This window comes from Sinocyclocheilus grahami, unplaced genomic scaffold, assembly GCF_001515645.1.
Source record: "Sinocyclocheilus grahami isolate Dianchi unplaced genomic scaffold, SAMN03320097.WGS_v1.1 scaffold419.1, whole genome shotgun sequence".
In the NCBI taxonomy this organism is placed as follows: domain Eukaryota; kingdom Metazoa; phylum Chordata; class Actinopteri; order Cypriniformes; family Cyprinidae; genus Sinocyclocheilus; species Sinocyclocheilus grahami.
Genome location: NW_015505598.1, coordinates 1,535,951 through 1,559,451, shown reverse-complemented (window position 1 = coordinate 1,559,451; position 23,501 = coordinate 1,535,951). Strand labels below are relative to the sequence as shown.

The 23,501-nt window shown below is 37.4% G+C and overlaps 1 protein-coding gene across 1 annotated transcript in view; it reads left to right on the top strand.

The window, feature by feature from the left end:
• Window positions 1-23,109, top strand: part of rsrc1 (arginine/serine-rich coiled-coil 1) — a 115,760-nt gene extending 92,651 nt beyond the window's left edge. Inside the window, exons 6-8 of the mRNA XM_016232781.1 lie at window positions 14,767-14,873; window positions 16,629-16,739; window positions 22,672-23,109. Coding sequence (XP_016088267.1) covers window positions 14,767-14,873; window positions 16,629-16,739; window positions 22,672-22,764 — 311 coding nt within the window. The 3' untranslated portion in view covers window positions 22,765-23,109. The remainder of the gene's footprint in view (window positions 1-14,766; window positions 14,874-16,628; window positions 16,740-22,671) is intronic.
• The last annotated feature ends 392 nt before the right edge of the window (window positions 23,110-23,501 follow it).

Sequence of the window (23,501 nt, the reverse complement as noted above, 5' to 3'; positions counted from 1 at the left end):
CACAAACAATGAAGTCAGACTTTCTTATTTGCTCTCAATAAAGCAGAGTGCCGGGTTTTAAATACTCTGAGGTTATTTGCCCCAGACAGAGGTCACCGGGGCACTGTTCTTAATTAGCCAAATGAGTCTGCCCGCATTGTGGCAGTGACCTTCTCTGCAGTCAATTACGTGAAAACCACCGTCTGAGTTACACTACAGCGCTGAGAAATAATGCTGATCACACATATCTGTGAATCTGATTTGTTTGTCTGGCGGATAAGAATAAATGAGAGTTACAGTCGTAGCGTAAGGCTTCGGTCTGGAGAGGCTCTTAGTCTGCGTTTAAGTCTGATTACATAATTTGTGTTTTAAAGGCTAACTCCAATTACGTAATTAGTTGGTTGGGTGTTTCCTTAATTAGAGAGATGTTTGACAGAGCCGCTGACCAGCAAAACCTGAGAATGCTGCACTTTCCACATTCCTGTGTTCTCCTTCATCCTTCTGTTGATGTTACTGTGACGCTTGTGCTGTTTCTCTCTCTCATGCAGTAAACAGAGTCATTACGGGTTTTATTTGTGTTACGGCTCAGTTCTGACATCATGACGGGAACCTCGCAGATGATGTTTCCCACTGTGCATTTGTATTTGCAATGACAAGAACTGTAAATTATTTACATTAAAGATTGATTTTGTTATAAATCATGGATAGGTCTGTTTGAGCAGTAACTAATGTTAATGTACGGTATGCCACCATTGGCATTAGGCAACATCCATCTGTTTTTCTGTGCAGTTTTACAAGTTTTTGCATAGTCAAGCTAGAATCGTGTAATATGATATGGACTGATACGAGGCATTGCTTGTGTTGCGTTCATTTTGATCTTTTGAAGCATGCACACAGCACCAAAAGCAACTGTAGTGTGATTGACAAGTGCGTTTGATGTCTGTTAGTCTTACTTAAACTAGTGTTTACATGACATTTCAACTTGATAAATTATTGCATTAGTCTGCATAAAATCAAACTTGTAAAGTGCATGTAAACCAGTGGTTCTCAACCGTTGTGGCCCCCAATGTTCACAACATTATTTAAAGGCACCGTGACTTTTCCGGTTGTTTGTGATTTACTGGAGAAGGATTTTTACAAATAGTTTTTACTCATTCTCTACCCTTGAAAATATTTTAGAGCTTGACTTAACTAGAAAACTGTAAATTCATTATAAATGTACCCATGGAGCTATACGATTTTATTAATTTATCTAACTTTTCTACACATCCAGCCTTGTCTCATTGTTTATGCAGGTATTAGGTTGTGACAGTTACATGCACAAAACATACAATTTGGACATATAGACAACATCTAAAACGTAAACTCTAAAACGTAAATGTCATTACATATTTACAGCTATAGGGGGCAGTCATGGCCTAATAGTTAGAAAGACATTTAGATGCACTTTTACCATTTTACTGATACATTTTAGATCCCTTAACCTAGGGCTGGATGATATGGCCAAAATTGATATCACAATATATTTCTTAATTTTGGTCGATACGATATAATTCCGATATCGATATGAAGACTATTTATCTGAAATAGAAATCTTTTGTAACGTTATAAATGCCTTTATCATCAATTTTAAGCATCCTTGCTAAATAAAAGTATTAATTTCTATAATTTCTTTCCCCAAAAAATAATAAAAATTATACTGAATGGAATAGTGTATAATGTTACAAAAGCTTTTTATTTCAGATAAATGCTGCTCTTTGGATCTTTCTATTCATCAAAGAATCCTGAAAAAAAAATTTGCTCAACTGTTTTAAATATTGATAATCAGCAAATCAGCATATTAGACTGACTGAAGACACTGAAGACTGGAGTAATGATGCTGAAAATTTACCTATGTATGATCACAGGAATAAATTACATTTTAAAATCTATTCAAATAGAAAGCAATTTTAAATAGTAAAAATATTTTAGCATTTTACTGTTTTTGCTGTACTTTGGATCAAATAAATGCAGCCTTGGTGAGCAGAAGAGAATTCTTAAAAAAAACAAAAAAAACAACAACATTACAAATCTTACTGTTCAAAAACGTTTGACTGGTAGTGTAGGCTGATTATTCTTATAGATTGAAACAAATGTGCTTCAGCCAGAAAAAAGGGTATGAAAAGTGCTCCGAGTCGCTGCAGAAAACAAAAAAATTGAGCAACAACACACTGAAGACTGGAGTAATGATGCTGAAAATTTACCTATGTATGATCACAGGAATAAATTACATTTTAAAATCTATTCAAATAGAAAGCAATTTTAAATAGTAAAAATATTTTAGCATTTTACTGTTTTTGCTGTACTTTGGATCAAATAAATGCAGCCTTGGTGAGCAGAAGAGAATTCTTAAAAAAATCTAAAAAAAACAACAACATTAAAAATCTTACTGTTCAAAAACGTTTGACTGGTAGTGTAGGCTGATTATTCTTATAGATTGAAACAAATGTGCTTCAGCCAGAAAAAAGGGTATGAAAAGTGCTCCGAGTCGCTGCAGAAAACAAAAAAATTGAGCAACAACAAAAACTGGAAATGTTGCTGAAGACGGGCTTACTGAAAATGCAAACTAATTCTCTGCCAGCAGGAGGCGCTTTTAGAGTGATAAAACTAGCGGTTTCTCCAGTAACGGCTGTAATCACTGCAGCTCCGCTCATGAACAGCTACTTTATCAGATCAAATGAAAATACCATCGAAACTTTTCTGAAGACAGTCGGTTCCCTTCAGAGATACATTCATATAAAACACCCGCGCCGTGTTATGATTTTGAAGCGTGCAGTGCTCATGTTTATTCAACGAAGTCAAACGGCACAAATAAATCAATGTATGGGAAAAACTGGTAATGTATATCGGAAATGTGTTTAAAAATCATATAACCGTTATTGAAAAAAATAATATCGCGATACATATTGATATTGAATTATTGTCCAGCCCTACCTTAACCCTATATTCCCAAACCTAAGCGTAACCATTTACAACCCCAATTCCAGAAAAGTTGGGACATTTTGTGAAATGCCATAAAATCAAGAATGTTATCTGTTCATTCTCTTTAAAGTACAAAGAAAAAAATTCCAATGCTTTCACTGACCATTGGACCAACTTAATTTTATTTTGTAAATATAAACCAATTTTGATTTTGATGGCTGCAACACACTCCAAAAAAGTCAAGACAGAGGCACGTTTAACACTGTGCCACATCAACCTTCCTTTTAATTACAATGTTTCATTGTTTGGGAATTGAGGATACTAATTGTTAAAGTTCTGCAAGCAAAATATTTGTCCAATCTCGCTTGATACAAGACTTCAGAAGCTCAGCAGTCTGTGATTGTCGTTGTCTGATTCTCCTTTTCATGACTGGTCATACATTTTCAATAGGAGACCGATCTTTACTGCAGGCAGGCCAGTCTAACACATTCACTCAGTCTCTACGAAACCACGCTGTTGTAGCACATGCAGAATGAGAGCTGGCATTGTCTTGATCTAATAACCATGGACTTCCCATGAAAGACATCATCTTGACCGCAGTATATATCTCTGTACAATCCCAATATATGCCTCCATGTCAATAGTACCTTCACACATAAGCCAGTCACCCTTACCGTTTGCACTGATGCACTCATATACCATGACAGACATTTGCTTTTGCTTCTGTCGCTGATGAAAGTCTGAATGGTCCCTTTGGTCTTTGGGACTGGGAACTCGAAATCTATTTTTCCCAGAAAAAAGTTGAAATGTGGACTCATCTGAGTACAGCACACATTTTCACACATAGTCTTTTTGACTATCTGAGATGAACTCTGGCCCAGAAAACCCGGCAGCATCGCTGCATAGAATTGATGTATAGCTTTCTCCTAAAGTAACAGAGATTCAAGTTGCATTTCTTGGTGCAGCAGCAGACTGTGGTAATTGACAGCAGTTTTCAGTAGTACTCCTGAGCCCATGTGGCTATATTTAACACCGCAGCATGACGGGTTCTTCTGCAATGCCATCTGAGAACTCAAAGGTCAAGCACATTCAACTGAGGTTTCCTGCCTTGCCCTACATGTACTGTGATTTCTCTGGATTCCCTGAATCTTTTCACAATATTGCGTGTTGTAGTTGGTGAAAGACCTAAATTATTTGCAACTTTGCATTGCAAAATGGGATTTGTGATTTGTTTTACACTTCTCTCATGAAATTTGGCCCAAAGTGATGTGCCATGATCCAGCTTTGCTTGCAAAGTCTGAGATGCTCCTTTTATACACAAACATGATACTTTGACCTATTACAAATTCACCTGCTTACTGTGAACTGTTTCACAACAGTTTAACGTGGATATTCTATAACCTTTTCACTTTTATTTTGACTCTGTCCCAACTTTTTCGGAGTGTGTTGCAGCCGTCAAAATAAAAAAAAATTATATTTACAAAATACATTTACGTTGGTCAGTGAAATCTTTGGAAATCTTTTCTTTGTTCGTTTGTCAATCAAATAAAAGTTAAAGATAATTAACAAATCACAGATTCTTGATTTTATTGCATTTTACAAAACGTCGCGAATTGGGGTTGTAATAGAGAAGGTTTTTTTCTCCATTTGTGTCAGCGATGGAGTTTTGGTTCTTTGCCGCTATTGCCTCTGGCTCTCATTATTACACACTATTTTTCCTATTGAATACTGTAAAGCTGCTTTGACACAATCTGTGTTGTTAAAAGCACTATATAAATAAAGGTGACTTGACTTGAGAGAATATAGAAAGAATATGTAAAAATAATAGACACAAATCTGCAGGTACAATATAGCAACAATATAGCATTAAACAGAACCTAACCATAACTATTTCTTTAAAAATATGTAGAAAAACAGACAAGTGCAAACAGACAGACATAATCATTTATATATCTCTGTACAATCCCAATATATGCCTCCATGTCAATAGTACCTTCACACATAAGCCAGTCACCCTTACCGTTTGCACTGATGCACTCATATACCATGACAGACATTTGCTTTTGCTTCTGTCGCTGATGAAAGACTACGGGTTCTTCTGCAATGCCATCTGAGAACTCAAAGGTCAAGCACATTCAACTGAGGTTTCCTGCCTTGCCCTACATGTACTGTGATTTCTCTGGATTCCCTGAATCTTTTCACAATATTGCGTGTTGTAGTTGGTGAAAGACCTAAATTATTTGCAACTTTGCATTGCAAAATGGGATTTGTGATTTGTTTTACACTTCTCTCATGAAATTTGGCCCAAAGTGATGTGCCATGATCCAGCTTTGCTTGCAAAGTCTGAGATGCTCCTTTTATACACAAACATGATACTTTGACCTATTACAAATTCACCTGCTTACTGTGAACTGTTTCACAACAGTTTAACGTGGATATTCTATAACCTTTTCACTTTTATTTTGACTCTGTCCCAACTTTTTCGGAGTGTGTTGCAGCCGTCAAAATAAAAAAAAATTATATTTACAAAATACATTTACGTTGGTCAGTGAAATCTTTGGAAATCTTTTCTTTGTTCGTTTGTCAATCAAATAAAAGTTAAAGATAATTAACAAATCACAGATTCTTGATTTTATTGCATTTTACAAAACGTCGCGAATTGGGGTTGTAATAGAGAAGGTTTTTTTCTCCATTTGTGTCAGCGATGGAGTTTTGGTTCTTTGCCGCTATTGCCTCTGGCTCTCATTATTACACACTATTTTTCCTATTGAATACTGTAAAGCTGCTTTGACACAATCTGTGTTGTTAAAAGCACTATATAAATAAAGGTGACTTGACTTGAGAGAATATAGAAAGAATATGTAAAAATAATAGACACAAATCTGCAGGTACAATATAGCAACAATATAGCATTAAACAGAACCTAACCATAACTATTTCTTTAAAAATATGTAGAAAAACAGACAAGTGCAAACAGACAGACATAATCATTTATTTATTGCAAAAATGTCAAAAGCAGTACCAAAAGTAGTCCAAATGTCAATGTGTTGAAGTCTCGATCCTCTCTGGCGATATACAATAGTTAGTGTGAGGTACAGAACAAAATTTTAAAGGGGTGGTTGATTGTGATTTCACTTTTTTAACGTTAGTGTGTAATGTTGCTGTTTGAGCATAAACAATATCTCCGACGTTACGACGCTGTAAGTTCAATGCAAACGGAGATATTGTCTTTTAAAATTCTGACAGTTTAATGCCTACAAAAACGGCTCGTAGGGACTACAAAGAGTTTCTTCCCGGGTTGGTGACGTCACAAACCCAGACATTTACATAAACCCCGCCCCCAGGAAAGTGGGGCGAGGCTATGTTACGCTGCTTTAGAGAAGAGGACGAGTTGTTGCCATGCCGTCAAAACTAGGGGTGCACACAAAAAAACTATTTATACATGAATCGCAATTCTGTCTTCTAACGATTCTTATAGCGAATCCCAACACACTGGACCAGCTGACCAATCCGAACCCATTGCGTATTTCTGAGGGAGGTTTTGAAAGTGTAACGATTCTGGGATTTGACGTTTGCAGCCACTGCTGAGGATAAATATGAAGATCGCGGAAAATTGATTACTTCTGTGGTTTTACGTTGCATTTTTGGTGTATTTTTTGGTATTATTGTCAATCACAGCATAACTGAGAAAACACCTTGTGTGTTCCACTGCAAACAAATTAAATATTACTTGATAAGTAATGGTTAGATGATTATAGAAATTGTATTCATTTAAGGTTTTAAAGTTTAGAACAACAAAATGTTGATAAGTAGATAAGTAAACTGTTTAATAAATGTGATTGAAAACATAATGCCATTGATGACAATTGAATACAATATAATCAAAGCATTAATGCCATGATTCCAATCTTCATAAAGATTTGTGCACATAAAGTATTTTATGCGTAAATAAATCACATTTTAGATGCAGTCAGTACATCATTATTGTGTGTTTCAGTGTCTGTGTAAATGTAAGTAAATGTGCGTTTGGTAGAGCCACGCTTGAGATCATGAGATGAGATCATGTTGAGACGCCACACTTTTAAAGTTAGGCTACCTCATATATCCAGGTTTTCCGTGACAGTGGGAACCCTGAGAGAAGAAAAGAGAGTTAAATTAAAATAAACATTTTCAGATTTGTGGACCAATTGCAAGCATGAGAGCTCAGCGTTATGACACTGACATTTAACCAGCCAGTCACTGCACTCGAGACGACATGATAGACAGACATGTTCAAATCAAATATTGAGCCAATCATATGAGCTTTGAGCCCATGCCATTCATGCCACATTCAGAGAACAGAGAGCTCTGACACTGTCCACTGCTTTACATGCCATTTGATCATAACCTATTGATCATATATATATATTTTTTTTTTACTTTTGCACTGTTATTCTGTGAGATTCTCTGCATTATGCAGTATTGTACGGAGCAGTGGAGAACAGTTGATTACATGCTGCAAAATGACAAAAAGACACATGAAATACATTTTCCCCCCAATTTTATTTTATTCTATTTGATTTTTTTGATTTTTTTTTTCTGGTTTAAATTGTTAAATTAAAATTTTTAAATTTAATCAAAAAGCATGTCTTGGAATCATGAAACTCGTGCAATTGATCAACACAATATTAAACGTTTTAAAATTAACACATTCTTAAAATGTTAGGCTGTTTTATTTATTCTCAAAATCCATTTGATGTTTTCTCAAATTCTAAATTTCTAAATTCTATTTTTGATTTATTCATCCAAAACTGGCCATGCATTCCATGCATTATATAACATTAAACTCACAAACCCCAGTTTGGGAAACCTTGACATAATGTAATTCTTAATTCGCTTTATGTTGTTAACAACGAATGGAATATATTTTCTTTGCATTTTAATATCAATATGGCACAATATTATCCTATTTAAATCAATGTGGTAAACGGTTTACGTTAAAAGTAATCAAGAAGTAGTCTGATTATGTTACCTAAAATATGTAATGTAATGGATTACATTACTAACTACAATATTTGTCCTGTAATTTGTAATCAGTAATGGACTACAGTTTGTAAGTAATTACCCAACTCTGGCCTTGCCTGTGGAAATTGTTCAGTCTTTTAGGTGGTTGTTTTGTAGCTCGAACGAGGTGACTCTTAAATGTCTAGAGTGTCTCTGATTGACATGCTGTATTTAAAAGGAATTAATGTCAGTTTTTGCTGTCACGCGTTTAATTAAGTTAAAGCAGTGACCTTTCATCCAGGCTTCTGTTTGCGATGGAAATCACAAAGAAACCGCATTTTCTCTACACGTCGTCTGTAGCACTCGCACAAAGTGGAGCGGCGCTCGTCGGGAGAGGATCTTTATTTAGACACCAGATCTTCCTAGATAAATAAAGACAGTGTTAATGGAAGAGGGCCGAGTCGGATGCGTGTCAGGGGTTTGCCCAGATAAATCATTAGATGGAAGGTTATTGGAAATGCAGGGAGATAAAAGACTGAAGAAGCCAGTAATTGCCTTAAAGATCAGACTACAAAGCATTAGCCCGGCTTTTACAAGGCCAGTCGGCAACAAAAGAGTCGTAATTTATGAGCTCAGCGTAAAAGAATAGCATAATTGCATTAAAAATTAATGCTAATGAGGTCTAAAATGGGGAAGGTGGTTATTATGAAAGTTTGTATTCATCTTCTTTGGCCTGAATGATGGCTAGTGGCTTGATTAATGGCTTAATTTCTATCAATTAGGCGTGCCAGAAATAAATAAATAAATCTATCCAGAGACGGGGCTAAATTGAGTATTGAATTACATATCTTAGCCTGATGCTGAGATGGAGGCCGGATTCCCAAAGGTTTAGCATAGAGGGAATGTCCTTGTGTGTTTAACAATTAGTTCAGCATTTTGCGTGTTTGTGAGTGCATGTAGATCGAAATATGTTGTAAGTGCATTTATTTTATAGAGCCTCAAGTTGATTTACAATCATTAAAAACCATACAAAACAAGAATTAAAATAAGCTAATACAACTAAAAATAAGAACTCTGTTGTGGTTTCATTTTATTTCATTTGTATTTATTTTTAATTAATCAATTAATGTACTTATTTTTTATTTATTTATTTTTAAGTTTTTGGTTTTTTTTACATATACTGTCCACTTAAAAGTATGATGTCAAGACTTGGAAAAGTCATGTAAATTAATAAAATACTATAATTCCCTTTGCATTTTTATAATTAATTAATATTTTCTAATTATGCCAAGCTGTAAAATATTTTATCAGGTAGAGGCTAGGTTACAAAAATGGTCCCTCTTTATATTAGGTGACCTTCACTACTATGTTCTTACATACATTGTACTTATTGTGTTCATATTGTATTGCACAACACGTGCTGCTATTGAGGCGGGGTACGGGTGAGGTTAGGGACAGGTTTGGTGGTATGGGGTGGTTTAAAGGTGGGTTAAGGTGTAAGGGATGGGTCAACAGTGTAATTATAAATGTAATTACATAGGTATTTTGAAAAATATAAGTACAATGTAAAAACATGTATGTACACAATCAGTGCATTGTACCAAATGATTAATTTAAATGCAAGTACATAGTAGTTAAGGCCACCTAATATAAAGTACGACTTGTAAAAATCCTCATGCAGTAAATCATGAAAAACTGGAAAAGTCTTGGAAATATTGTTGTGAACAATGGGGGGCCTTGGAGTCAAAAAGGTTGAGAATTGCAGAGTTCGATTATTTCTAACAAACACATAAACACAGCTGTGCCAGCGCGTGTGAGAGGTCCGCAGGTTTTTCCATGTATTGTAGTGTGTGTGTTTTCCTCTCACACACTCGTCTCAACGGACTTTTCATTCTCAATCAGTGCAGTGCCATCATTAGGTTTGTTTGGCTTGCTCATGACATTCAAAAGCACCTTTGAATCCGCAGCCGTTTGAGACCGACCACCTGATGATGGGCAGCTACTGCTTTAATTATTCCATCAGTGATGAGAGCCGTTGTAATTTAGCTCATGGAAGTAAGGCATTCAATTATGGGAATTAATCAGGCACTGTGAGTTTTGCCTTCACTGTCGGTGCTGGACCTTGAGTTGTTGAACATCGCCCTCTTGTGGTTTTCTCTTGTCCTGCCTGCTGAAGAGGAGCTTTCGTTTGACTTTACCTCTTGCAAGTGAAGAAACTGCTATTAAGAGAGAGTATTAAGAGCATATGTGTCCCTGCAGCACAGAAGCAGTGTTGAGTCGCTGGGGGATATTTGTAGCAATAGCCAACAATACATTGTATGGGTCACAATTATACATTTCTCTTTTATGACAAAAATCATTAGGATATTAAGGTTAGGGTTAGGTTAGGTTATTTTTGATTAGTAATATGCATTGCTAAGAACTTAATTTGGACAACTTTAAAGATGATTTTCTCAATATTTAGATTTTTTGGCACCCTCAGATTCCAGATTTTCAAATATTGTCCTATCCTAACAAACCATACATCAATGGAAAGCTTATTTATTCAGCTTTCAGATGATATATTAATCTCAATTTCTAAAAATGGACCCTTATGACTGGTTTTGTGCTCCAGGGTCACATATGATGATGCTGGATATCTGTTTTTGCACACATGTTAACCTCCTGGTTTCTCATCAGTTTATTCACATCTAAATCTACATTCATTCATGTTTAATAAAAAACAGAGTCCGTTTAGTCCTTTAGGATGGCAGGGAAAGACAAAACATGTCATCATCATCTCTCTCTCTCTCTCTCTCTCTCTCTCTGTCTGTCTGTGGTCAAGACTGCTATAAGGCTGGTGTAATGCGGCGACAATAGACTCTAAATTAATTTTGTGGATAATGTGTCAATATTAAATGTCAACTTTGACCTGGCCTTGTGCTGATCGTGTCTGGCAGAGATGTCTCTCCGACAGCGCTATCGATTTTCTGCTATCTGCTCGGCACGGGCCCCTCTCTCAAAGTCCATTATTTTTGATTTTCCTATGAAATACATATCTTTCCTCACTGACATCTGACAAACAGCATATGGAAGTCATTTTATCTACCAATAATGTGTTTGTCAAAAAGTATGAGGCATTAATGGAATTCCGGGCCAAGGATAGGTTGTCACTGATGTATCTGGGTGGGCTTGTGTGTTTGTGTCTCAGTCATTAAGATGTTCAGTGCACACACACACACAGGAGGAGTAATAAGTGTGTGATTGAGAGCCAGTGGACTGCTGTCATCTTAAGGCTCCTAGAGGATATTGCGCCTCCGTTTTGCCTCATGCTCAAGTATGTGTATTTTTGAGAAGGCAAACTGTTATCGGTGTGTATGGACACATGCCTGACATTGTTTGGGCTCATTTTATTGCAGGTTTGTTTCTCAGAGCATGTGTGTGTTGTCTGACACACGTTTGTATTTTTATTTTGTGTGTGTTACAGTAACAAATCAATGTGTATATGGATGTTACTTTAATGAAACTAGATATTCATTAGAATGAGTCTCTGTAGACATTTTCAACTGTTTGCCAGGAAAGAATGACGGTGCTACAGTGTTTAAGTTATGTTCATAAGCCGTATGATAAGTCAAAGTGTGTGTGTGTGTGTGTGTGTGTGTGTGTGTGTGTGTGTGAGAGAGAGCGAGTGAACGAGTGTTTCTGCTAACAGAGAGAAACCAGAGCAAATATTCATTTATTCATTAAACGAGCAGAGCGAGAAGATGTGTTGTGACAGTTGCTCCCTGGCAGTTAATGGATGAAATTAATTCCTCTCATTAGCGCAGGGATCTGTGTGTGTGTGTGTGTGTGTGTGTGTGTGTGTGTGTGTGTGTGTGTGTGTGTGTGTGTGTGTGTGTGTGTGTGTGTGTGTGAGTGTGTGTGAGCGCGAGAGCATGCTTCCTACCTAACAGTGTTTGTTTCAGAGCATTTTCATGCATATGTGTGGAGAGAGATTAAATTGTGGGTGAATTTGAGTATCAGTAATACATTGTGTTTTATGTTTTAGGATGTCTTCATTTAGCAGAGTCACGCAAACAACAGCGCTGATGTTGTGAATAACAACACAGCTGTGGCTGTAGGTAATCACAGCTTATAGTTCAATAAACAGAAAGTTGATATGGAGTAACAAATATTACAAGTTACCCTGTTTATTTATGAAAATAGCACTGAGCAATATCACATTAGGTCTTTATTTCCTGAATAAATGTGTAGAGTGAGATAATGTGCATATGAAGTCAACAGAAGATCTGTTTACCGTGAAGAGCCTTAGAATTTATTACTTTTTTTCTTGAAATCTCCTTGAAATTCTGTCTCTCCTGATAATTATATATGCATTGCATAGTCAACATGCTGATATTCTAGAACCATTGATCTCTGTATATGACTGGGTTGATTATGGAATTCTGAACACCTTTTATTTTCTTTCAATAGTCCACTTTAGACGTTCTACAAAAAGTAACTTTACAACTACATGTCAACTAACTCTCATTAGAGTATTAGTAGGGTTAGTAGAATAATTTGACATACTTGCAATGTTACTTACAGTCAGTAGAATGTGGAATATCGAAATAAAGTGTTGCGTACTACACAGTCAGCGATCATTGAAGCTATAAAAGGTTTTAGTGTCATATTAATAAGCTCAACCACCAGAGAGCATCAACGACGGACAAAATGACAAGGTGTTCTGTGTATCAGTCCAAGCCAAAATACATTATTTCTGTGTCTGTGTGTAATCATGAACATATGTATCTCCTGATATGATTGTTAGGAGACATTGATTTGAATACAATATACAGCAAATACCGGAATAAGAGCCTGTGACTCTATATTGCATTAAAATTCAGAGTTGTTTAGCATGCATCATTTTAGCTGGTATAGCCGCATACATGCTTCAAAAACATGCATCACATCTTCAAGCCAATGCATAACGCTGGCTGTTTTCTGAGCGAGTTGTGAAGCGTGTCTGTGTTTTCTGTTGTCTTCTCATTGACCAGCGTCCATTTCAGACTCTACTTCTAGAAAAGAAGAAGAATTAAAGAGCTACAGACTGGAAAGCACACATTTGTTGATTTTTTACTTGTCGATCGCTATTTTGCGTATTGTTGAATTAGGTTAATTTTACCAACCAATTTAAATGAATTTTTAGGTCATCTTAAGTGATGCCAACAACTTCATTTTTACCACCATTGATTCATATGCCTTAATAAAAATCAACATCACAACACAATTGCATAAACCTCACTGAATAACTCCAAACCAATGAGTTTGTGCATAACTTCAAAATGTTAGAATAAATAAATCTGTATTCAGAGTAAATTATCTGTTGATGAAGATGAACCTCGCCGGCTTTCACTTTCAATAAGCAGGATACATTCTCAACTATAAAAAACACTTAGCAAGTAGGGAGACTTGGGATTTAAAAGCTGGGCTAATGTTTACTCCGTGAAATCAGGTGGTTTCCTAAGACTGTTGGGAACGTGTGGGAACACCAATACACAGCTGCTTCAGTGTTATCACGTCATGAGCAATCAAGAAACCGAGAAGTACAATTCGGGACCAGTTTTCACTATTAACTAGTTGTTTATTAGCATGCCTATTATTAACATATTGGCTGTGTATTAGTGCTTATAAAGCACATATTCTGCATGACCATATTCTACTTCCATAATCCTTACCAATACCTAAACTTAACAACTACCTTACTAACTATTAATAATCAGCAAATTAGGAGTTTACTGAGGCAAACGTCATAGTTAATGAGGAGAATTGTACCTTAAAATAAAGTGTGACCGACAATTCTTATTTTCACCCTGCATTCTTTTTCCTCATTCAAGAAACTGTTTTACTCTGATATATATCACAATTGGGAAGTAAAGAGGATCACAACTTAGGTATCATAATTATTGATCCACATATACATATCATACTAATATGTGACCCTGGAGCACAAAACCAGTCTTGTGTGTCAATTTTTCAAAATTGAGATTTATACATCATCTGAAAGCTGAATAAATAATCTTTCCATTGATGTGTGGTTTGTTAGGATAGGACAATATTTGAAAATCTGGAATCTGAGGGTGCAAAAAAATCTAAATATTGAGAAAATCATCTTTAAAGTTGTCCAAATGAAGTTCTTAGCAATGCATATTACTAATCAAAAATTAAGCTTTGATATATTTACGGTAGGAAATTTACAAAATATCTTCATGGAACATGATCTTTACTTAATATCCTAATGATTTTTGGCATAAAAGAGAAATGTATAATTTTGAATTTTGACTATTGCTACAAATATACCCCAGCGACTTAACACTGCTTTTGTGCTGCAGGGTCACAAATCATCTTCTGAGACCAACATTTCTGACTATTAAATCCTAAAGCTTTCAAGCTACATCCACTGAACTTAGTACTGTTCTGACTTGTTTTCGAACTCATCTTTTTTCGTGTAAAGTGCGATCATTTCCGTCCGTCTTCGGACTGCAGTATTCAAACTACAGAGGGCACTTAACACAACCGAGACCAGTCATGTTTCTAGACAAGCTGTCTGGTACTATGTACTGTGTGTTCTTGCTTGTTTGGAGAGTATGCGGTTGTTTTGCTGGAGACATACTGAAGCTGAAGAGAAGGGTAATGGGACTGTCCCATGAGCACAGCTGCTTTAATGTGGCACGTGCACTTCAGACTCAACCGTATCCAGTAGATTGAGTAGAAGAGATGAATCGATCAGCATGATGTTTTTCTGTGTCTGTGGTTTGTGACCGTCTGACCTGCCATGCTGACCTCTCGCCGGTCCACTCACCGCTCTGTTTTTTGTTTCTCTAGAGCAAATGTCTCTCGCCGAGCAGGTGAGGAGGATAAAGGATATCGAGGCCATTGAGAGCGACTCCTTTGTTCCTCAGGCTTTCAAATCATCTCGGGATGGCACCAAGGTACATCTCTGCCTCTCTCCCTCTCTATTCTCTTTCCCTTCCTTCTCATATATATTCTTTTATTTGATTTCTTTTCGCCGAGTTACTTTCCGTTTGTCTGCAAATGAAATGATTGCCATTATATCTCGTTTGGTCTGTGGCACCTGTCCTCTTGAAAAGCGTCCGGCCGCCGGTGGAGAGCATTACTGAAGAGCATTCACATTCACCGCTCAAATTAGATTACTAACAAATGCTCACAGATCTCTGTGGTCTGAGACAAAAGGTGACAGTTGAAATGAATCCGTATGATAGATTGCACCAGAAGGACTGATCTCAGGACTCAGGTCTGTCTGTACGGACTTCAGCGATGCACTGGAAACAGACCAGCACTTAACATCACTACGTTTATTTCTGAATGATGTACGAACAGCTCTATTGATGGAGCGAAAAAAGCATACCCAGAGGGCATTCTTTGGACAAGCACAAATACATAGATTCATGCACATTTGATTTTTCAATCATATCCATACCATGTACACTCTTAAAAATAAAAGTGCTTCACGATGCCATAGAAGAACCTTTTTTGTCTGAATGGTTCCATTAACATCTGAAGAACCTTTCTGTTTCACTAAAGCTCCTTTGTGGCGAAAGAAGGTTCTCCAGATTATACAAAGGTAAGAAAGAGATGGTTCTGTAAAGAACCTTTGACTGAATGCTTCTTCTATGGCATCGCTGTGAAGAACCTTTTAAGCACCTTTGTTTTTAAGAGTGTAGTTGGATGCTCTGAGCTCAGATAAAAAAGCACTATGCCAACTCTCACTTAACAGAGCATTTGAGGTGAAAGACAGGAGTCTGCTAGGCCTTTGCTGGATACAGATGTTATAAAGGACAAGGGACCGCAAGAGTGAGCACTGTTACGATTATACTGCCATCAGTTGTTTGTATTTAGAATTGCACTCTGCATCTCCCTTTACACGGACAGTCACCTTGAACTCACCTGCAGATAAGTGTTTGCTCAACTTTACTGTGATACAGGAATGACTCGATATCAGCCTTTCAGCTGCACCCACTAATGTGAGTTAAATGGGTCGATCAAATTTACTTCATCTCTTGAGATAAAATAGTTCACTGAAAGCACTTCCTTCCGGTCCAAAAAGAGCCTTATTAAATCTGAAACAAGGTGCAAAGATCACTCGAAGTCTGCAACTTACTAATGTCACACACTTGAAAATAATGTGTTATTGAAGGGGGTGTCAAAAACAGCAGCAAAAAACTGACAAACCTGTGTGCGTTTTTTTCTTCTGCGGAACACGAAAGAAGATATTTTGAGGAATGGTGGTAAGCGAACGGTTTGGTTTCTCTAAATATCTTCTTTTATGTTCCACAGAAGAAAAGAAAGTCATATGGGTTTTGAATAACACAAATTTTCATTTTTGGGTGAACTATCTCTAACCAAACACCCTAAACAAGCTAATCACGGTGTTCAGAATCACAGTACAGACAGGTGTGTTTAATTATGGTTGAAATTAAAGTCTGCAGGACACTGGAGCTGAAGAGCCCTGCTTTAAGGGGTCTAATTTATGACTAATTATAGCACCAAAAAAGAATGGAGCTCAAGGATAAAATAAAGGCTACAAAAAAAAAAGTTAAGGAATGAGGCATTTCTCTTTAATTAGACAACTCGTCATGCAACGTGAATGTCTGGAATGCCGGAAAGATGAGTGCTCTGTGTGATTTCTTAAGGTTTTTGTAAATAACGTAAGTTTTTATTTGTAGGTGACTGACCTTTCAGAGATCAAGAAAGAGGCAGAGGCTATAAAAGAGGAAGTTGCCCTTCTGCCCACATCCATCATGTACAATGACAGCAACGCCCTGGCTCACCCTAACGTAAGAGTGTTTTGTGTGTGTGTACCTACTTCACCAGATTTGTACCAAGATATGAGCTATATCTGACAAAACCTTCCAAAACCTCATTTTGGGGACATCTCAATTTGTCAAAACAAGGTAACACTTTAGTTTCCAATTCTGTTAAATAGCATGCATATTACTAGCATATTGGCTGTTTATTTAGTACTTATAAAGCGGAGAGTTCCGGTGCTTGACTCTGATTGGCTGAGCCTAAATGACGCTACAAAGTAACACACACCTTTGTTTACGTTTGTGTGTTGCTCGGCAACCACTTTGTAGCAACCACAACTGTTTCTGAGGAGCTACATTGTTTGGTGGAAGAATACTGTGTTTATTAATATCATTACACTTTATTTGCTCCGTTTTATTTTGTGAAACCTTACTACGTATATGGAATAACCGTTTTATAAACGCAATAAACCCCGTGAAGCCGTGGTTTACAGTGAATTTATAACAGCTAAGGGGCGTTAATAGGCACGACGCGAAGATTCACTGTAAACCACGGCTTCTTGGGGCTTATTGCTTTATTATAAAGCACCATGATAGCCCGTACCTAAACATAACAGCTACCTTACTAACTAATAATTAATTAGGAGTTTATTGATGCAAAAGTTGTAGTTAGTAGCTAGTTAATAGTGAGAACTGGTCCCCAAACTAAAGTGTGAACAAAACCTGTATAAAGTATTTTTAATTGTAAAAATGCAGAATGTTTCTGTTAGGGTGTAGGTTATAGTATTTATAACTAGCTGTATATGAAAGAATAGAAGTCTATTGAATGTCTCTATCTAGATAACATTCTATAAAGTATAGTCATTTTTTGATACTTTGGGGCCAAAGTCTCAATCCACACGAGGAAAACAGTTTATAAATCTTACCAAATTGGAGAATCCTCATAAAACACAAAGGTAATCGCTCCGCCTCGTGAACCTCTCTAATTCTTTCTAAGAAAAATAGTATGTATTATTCACAACACGCATCAAATAAGACTCTGGTGTCGCGGGCGCAGCATCCGAAGTTACACTGAAGCCTCCCAAAAGGCCTCCGATCAATAATTCTCCTCTCCCAAGACTTATTTCCCCCCACCCTTGTAGAAATTGCCTATTTCTGAAGCTGCGTTTCTTGACAAACCACTCAGGGCCCTTCTTATGCACCCTCAGTAATATTGGCAGACAGAATTTCCTACGAAAGCGCGCTCCATCTCTCTCACTCGGCAAACTGGGTTACGTGTGACTGATGCAGATGAGCTCGACAGGCTGATCTATTGCAGCAATATGCCCAAGGCGAGAGAGCCCTGATCACCAGTAATGATTCAATCATTTAGCCACCACCACTTACTGTATCTACTGTAATTTCAAACTCGTTAGCCGCGCTTCGCTAGGTGCGTTAAGAGTCGGAGGAGGCTCGTCGTCGTGTCGCGGAATCGCCTACAAAAAGAAAAGGCAAGGGGAAGCGGGCGACATACACCCTCAGTCTATTAGCGCTACATGTGCACATGTTTCCCAGGCAAACAGAGCCCAAACGAACACTACGGGCGGACCCTAACCCGATGTAAATGACACACTTATAATGCGCACGCGGCGGGATGGAAGCGATCAGTCTTTCCAAAGCCTAGATTTGATTTGGTGCCTCTCGTGTTTTTTGGATGAAGGAAATGAGTGATGAGTGTTGGAGAAGAATCCGGAACTTCCCAACTTAAGGAACTCATAAGCACAACTAATGTGGGAATCACTCAAATTCTCCCTTTATGCTGACACCCGAATCAAGCGCGCGTATTACCCTGTCTGATGTGTTTATGATGCAATACCATTTACACTTGCTCCAAATCTAATCGCAGCTGTGATTGTCCTATATTAAGCCAGCCCAGACAATTAGAGCGCAGGCTTGGAATCCATTAGAAACCAATAGGAAAGATTTGTTTCAAAAGGGTTACTTGGGTTTCAGATCTATAGCATCAGGCCAAATCCGGGCTTCCTCCAGTGGAGTACACGAGGAGGGAATGTGAAATGGCGCACATGCAGACAGTCACAGATTATCTGATCTCAATAACAGCTCACTTCACTTTCTGTAGGAGGACTCTGTAACGTTCCCCTGTACTGCACAGAAAGGCATCACAGTGTTTACTGTAATAATATACAATGTATTTTGCATTTCTAATCCAATATAAGGTTCTTTGAGTTCTTAAAAAAAAAAAAATCCTCCGTACACTTCAATCATTGCATTTGTCTTCAGCGTATTCTCTTAAATAGCTAAGAATCATACAGAAATTAATTGAACTGAACTGATGCAGATTTCATCATGTAGTAAAGAAAGAGAAATCATTTGATCAAGTGGTTTTAGAGCAAATATGTATCATCCCAACTAATCATAAGAGCACTGACAGATTCATATTTTCTGTTGTTCTGCCTAATGAAGACATCAGTCTTACAACCTTCCCTGCGATCACTTCTCTCTCTCTGTGTGTGTGTGTGATAGCTAAGTAAACGTGTGTGTGTGTGTGTGTGTGTGTGTGTTAAAATCAGAAGGTAATCTCTCCGCCTCATGAACCTCTCCAATTCTTTCAAAGAAGAAAAATATATATATTACTCACAACATACATTAAATAAGACTTTGGTGTCGCAGGCCCCAGCATCCAAAGTTACACATAAGCTTCCCAAAAGGCCTCTGATCAATAATTCTCCTCTTCCAAGACATATTTCCCCCCACCCTTGTAGAAATTGCCTATTTCTGAAGCTGCGTTTCTTGACAAACCACTCAGGGCCCTTCTTATGCACCCTCAGTAATATTGGCAGACAGAATTTCCTACGAAAGCGCGCTCCATCTCTCTCACTCGGCAAACTGGGTTACGTGTGACTGATGCAGATGAGCTCGACAGGCTGATCTATTGCAGCAATATGCCCAAGGCGAGAGAGCCCTGATCACCAGTAATGATTCAATCATTTAGCCACCACCACTTACTGTATCTACTGTAATTTCAAACTCGTTAGCCGCGCTTCGCTAGGTGCGTTAAGAGTCGGAGGAGGCTCGTCGTCGTGTCGCGGAATCGCCTACAAAAAGAAAAGGCAAGGGGAAGCGGGCGACATACACCCTCAGTCTATTAGCGCTACATGTGCACATGTTTCCCAGGCAAACAGAGCCCAAACGAACACTACGGGCGGACCCTAACCCGATGTAAATGACACACTTATAATGCGCACGCGGCGGGATGGAAGCGATCAGTCTTTCCAAAGCCTAGATTTGATTTGGTGCCTCTCGTGTTTTTTGGATGAAGGAAATGAGTGATGAGTGTTGGAGAAGAATCCGGAACTTCCCAACTTAAGGAACTCATAAGCACAACTAATGTGGGAATCACTCAAATTCTCCCTTTATGCTGACACCCGAATCAAGCGCGCGTATTACCCTGTCTGATGTGTTTATGATGCAATACCATTTACACTTGCTCCAAATCTAATCGCAGCTGTGATTGTCCTATATTAAGCCAGCCCAGACAATTAGAGCGCAGGCTTGGAATCCATTAGAAACCAATAGGAAAGATTTGTTTCAAAAGGGTTACTTGGGTTTCAGATCTATAGCATCAGGCCAAATCCGGGCTTCCTCCAGTGGAGTACACGAGGAGGGAATGTGAAATGGCGCACATGCAGACAGTCACAGATTATCTGATCTCAATAACAGCTCACTTCACTTTCTGTAGGAGGACTCTGTAACGTTCCCCTGTACTGCACAGAAAGGCATCACAGTGTTTACTGTAATAATATACAATGTATTTTGCATTTCTAAACCAATATAAGGTTCTTTGAGTTCTTAAAAAAAAAAAAAATCCTCCGTACACTTCAATCATTGCATTTGTCTTCAGCGTATTCTCTTAAATAGCTAAGAATCATACAGAAATTAATTGAACTGAACTGATGCAGATTTCATCATGTAGTAAAGAAAGAGAAATCATTTGATCAAGTGGTTTTAGAGCAAATATGTATCATCCCAACTAATCATAAGAGCACTGACAGATTCATATTTTCTGTTGTTCTGCCTAATGAAGACATCAGTCTTACAACCTTCCCTGCGATCACTTCTCTCTCTCTGTGTGTGTGTGTGTGTGTGTGTGTGTGTGTGTGTGTGTGTGTGTGTGTGACCAAAACTATCAGACATGTGATTCCTGTATTCACATCAGAATCATCCATTACACACCTGAGAAAGAATATTAGGGAATAGAAAACAGTAACACTTTAGCTTAAAGGAGACATATTATGCCCCTTTTTACAATATGTAATATAAGTCTCTGGTGCCCCAGAATGTGTCTGTGAAGTTTCAGCTCAAAATACTCCACAGATCATTTATTATATAATTTTGAAAATGCCTGTTTTGAGTGGAAGCAGAAACACGCTGTTTTTCGGGCCTCTCTCTTTAAATGCAAATGAGCTGCTGCTCCCCGCCCCCTTTTCCAGAATAGCGCTGCACCATTACAGCTCGGACCTGCTAAAAACATCTGTTTTGGTTCTGATTATCATGTTTATCATGCTGAAATCATGCGTTTTAAACCATATGAGTTTAAACTTCTGATATAGGGTTTTCTGAGCGCGAGGGAGAGAAATCAGACGCGCTGGTTTTTTCAGACGCTTGCAGAAAAAGGCTTCCCAAAACAAAGTTACTGGGTTCATCTTTTTCACGTTTGCTTGGTTGGTAGATGCACCGGGGACCTGATTATAGCACTTACAACCTAGAAAAGTCAGATTTTCATGATATTTCACCTTTAAGGAACACATTCACCATTAAGGTTTTGCTTATTAGCAAGCATATTGCTAGCATATTGACTGTTTATTGGTACTTATAAAGCACATATTAATGCCTTCAAGAGTATTAAAGTGTATTTTAGATCCCTTTAACCCTATTGTATGCTTAAAGGGGTCATATGATGCGATTTCAAGTTGTTCTTTCTCTTTGGAGTGTTACAAGCTGTTCGTGCATAGATAAGATCCCTGAAGTTGCAAAGACTAAAGTCTCAAAACCAAAGAGATATTCTTTATCAAAGTTAAGACTGGTGAAAATTAAGAGCTTATTGAGGGAAAATTGATTTGTCTATTTGTTTTAGAATATAGTCTCACCAGGAGTAATCTTATTATTTTTTTAAACAAAAAACAAAAATGAAATGAAAAATAAGTCACACTTTAGTTTGAGGACCAGCTCTCAGCATTAACTATGACTTTTGCCTCAATAAACTCTTAATTTGCTGCTTATCAATAGTTAGTAAGGTAGCTGTTAAGTTTAGCTTTGGAGTGGATTAAGGATCTAAAATATGCTCATGCAGAATAAGGCAATAATAAGTGCTTTATAAGTACTAATAAACTAATAAACCCTAACCCTAACCCAATATTCTAGTAATGCATGCTAATGAGCAACTAGTTAATAGTGAGAACTGATTCTTAAACTAAAGTGTTACTGAAAAATTGTATATCATATTGATATTATTTTAATGCGAGTTGGTTGTCAGTTGTTGTTTTTTTATCACTACTTTGTTACTACTATTTGTTTCTTTTAAATATTGATCTTGCCATTAAAATAGCCATAGATGCTGGTATGGCAATACAAATAAACAAATAAATACAAAATATAGAATATAGTCATATATGTGTGTGTTTTATGAGTACTAATATATTAGTAATATGCATGCTAATACGCATCTTGTTAATAGTGAATATGTTTCCAAATTGAAAGTGTTACCAAAAAAAAATACAATGTATTAAAACAAAATGTTCATTCCTCTGACAACAAGTCTGAGAAGAAACTGTTCTCACGCTCTCAGCTCTGTGAGTTTGGCTGTTCCTGTAGTGATGCTCTATGATGGACACAGAAGTGACGTTCTCTGTGATTGAATCGTCTAAATGAATTGAAATGAACCAGCTCTCTCGCTCTCCTGCAGCTCTTCATGGATAAAGAGGAGGCAGAGAGCGTGTGGCTGAACAGACTGATCTCTCTGCGTCAGGAGAGGCTCATGGGGAGTCCAGTGTCCTGAGCAGATCCGGCTTCATCAGACCTGTGGACTCGCTGGAGTGCTCTGGGATTCCAGGAGCTAGTGCGCCACCTGCTGCTTTCTGTGGGAAATATCATTCAGAATTACTTTTCAGCATGCTTACTCTGATTCTTTGAGTGTTTATTTTACTTCATACTAACTGATAATGGTAATATTAAGCTTTTAGAAGTGATTTACATAAAACTTGTCCTTGTTTAGGTTTGAGCAGACATCCTTCTCATCAACACGAACGGCAGTTAGTGTGTTTAGTGTGTATTGGGGCTTTGTTGTTGCTGTTGTTCTTTTTTTCTCCTTTTTCAAAATAAATGATTGTTGTAAATCTTGGATTAAACTTTGTAGTCATAAAATGTTTATACGTAGCAAAGAACAGCTACGTGAAAATCTTTTGAGGAAGCACTGTACAGTTTCTGCACCTGAGTGTTTGTCATTTTTAATGTTCTACAGTGTTTTCATAATCAGACTTTAGTAAGTGAGGTACAGCTATGAACTCGTTGCATATTTTGGGGGGGGTTTCATTGCAAACAGCCTTCTAGACTAAAACAGATTTATTTTGCCTCTCTTAATACGGATATTCAGGGCCATCACTACAGTTGTGATGATGATTGATGTGTTTGATTAGGATAATTATATGATTATTTAAAATATTTCATATGAGATTTTTTTTTCTTTGTTTTCTAGACAAATTTTAATTTCACTGATGCCATCGTTCATTTTTTAAA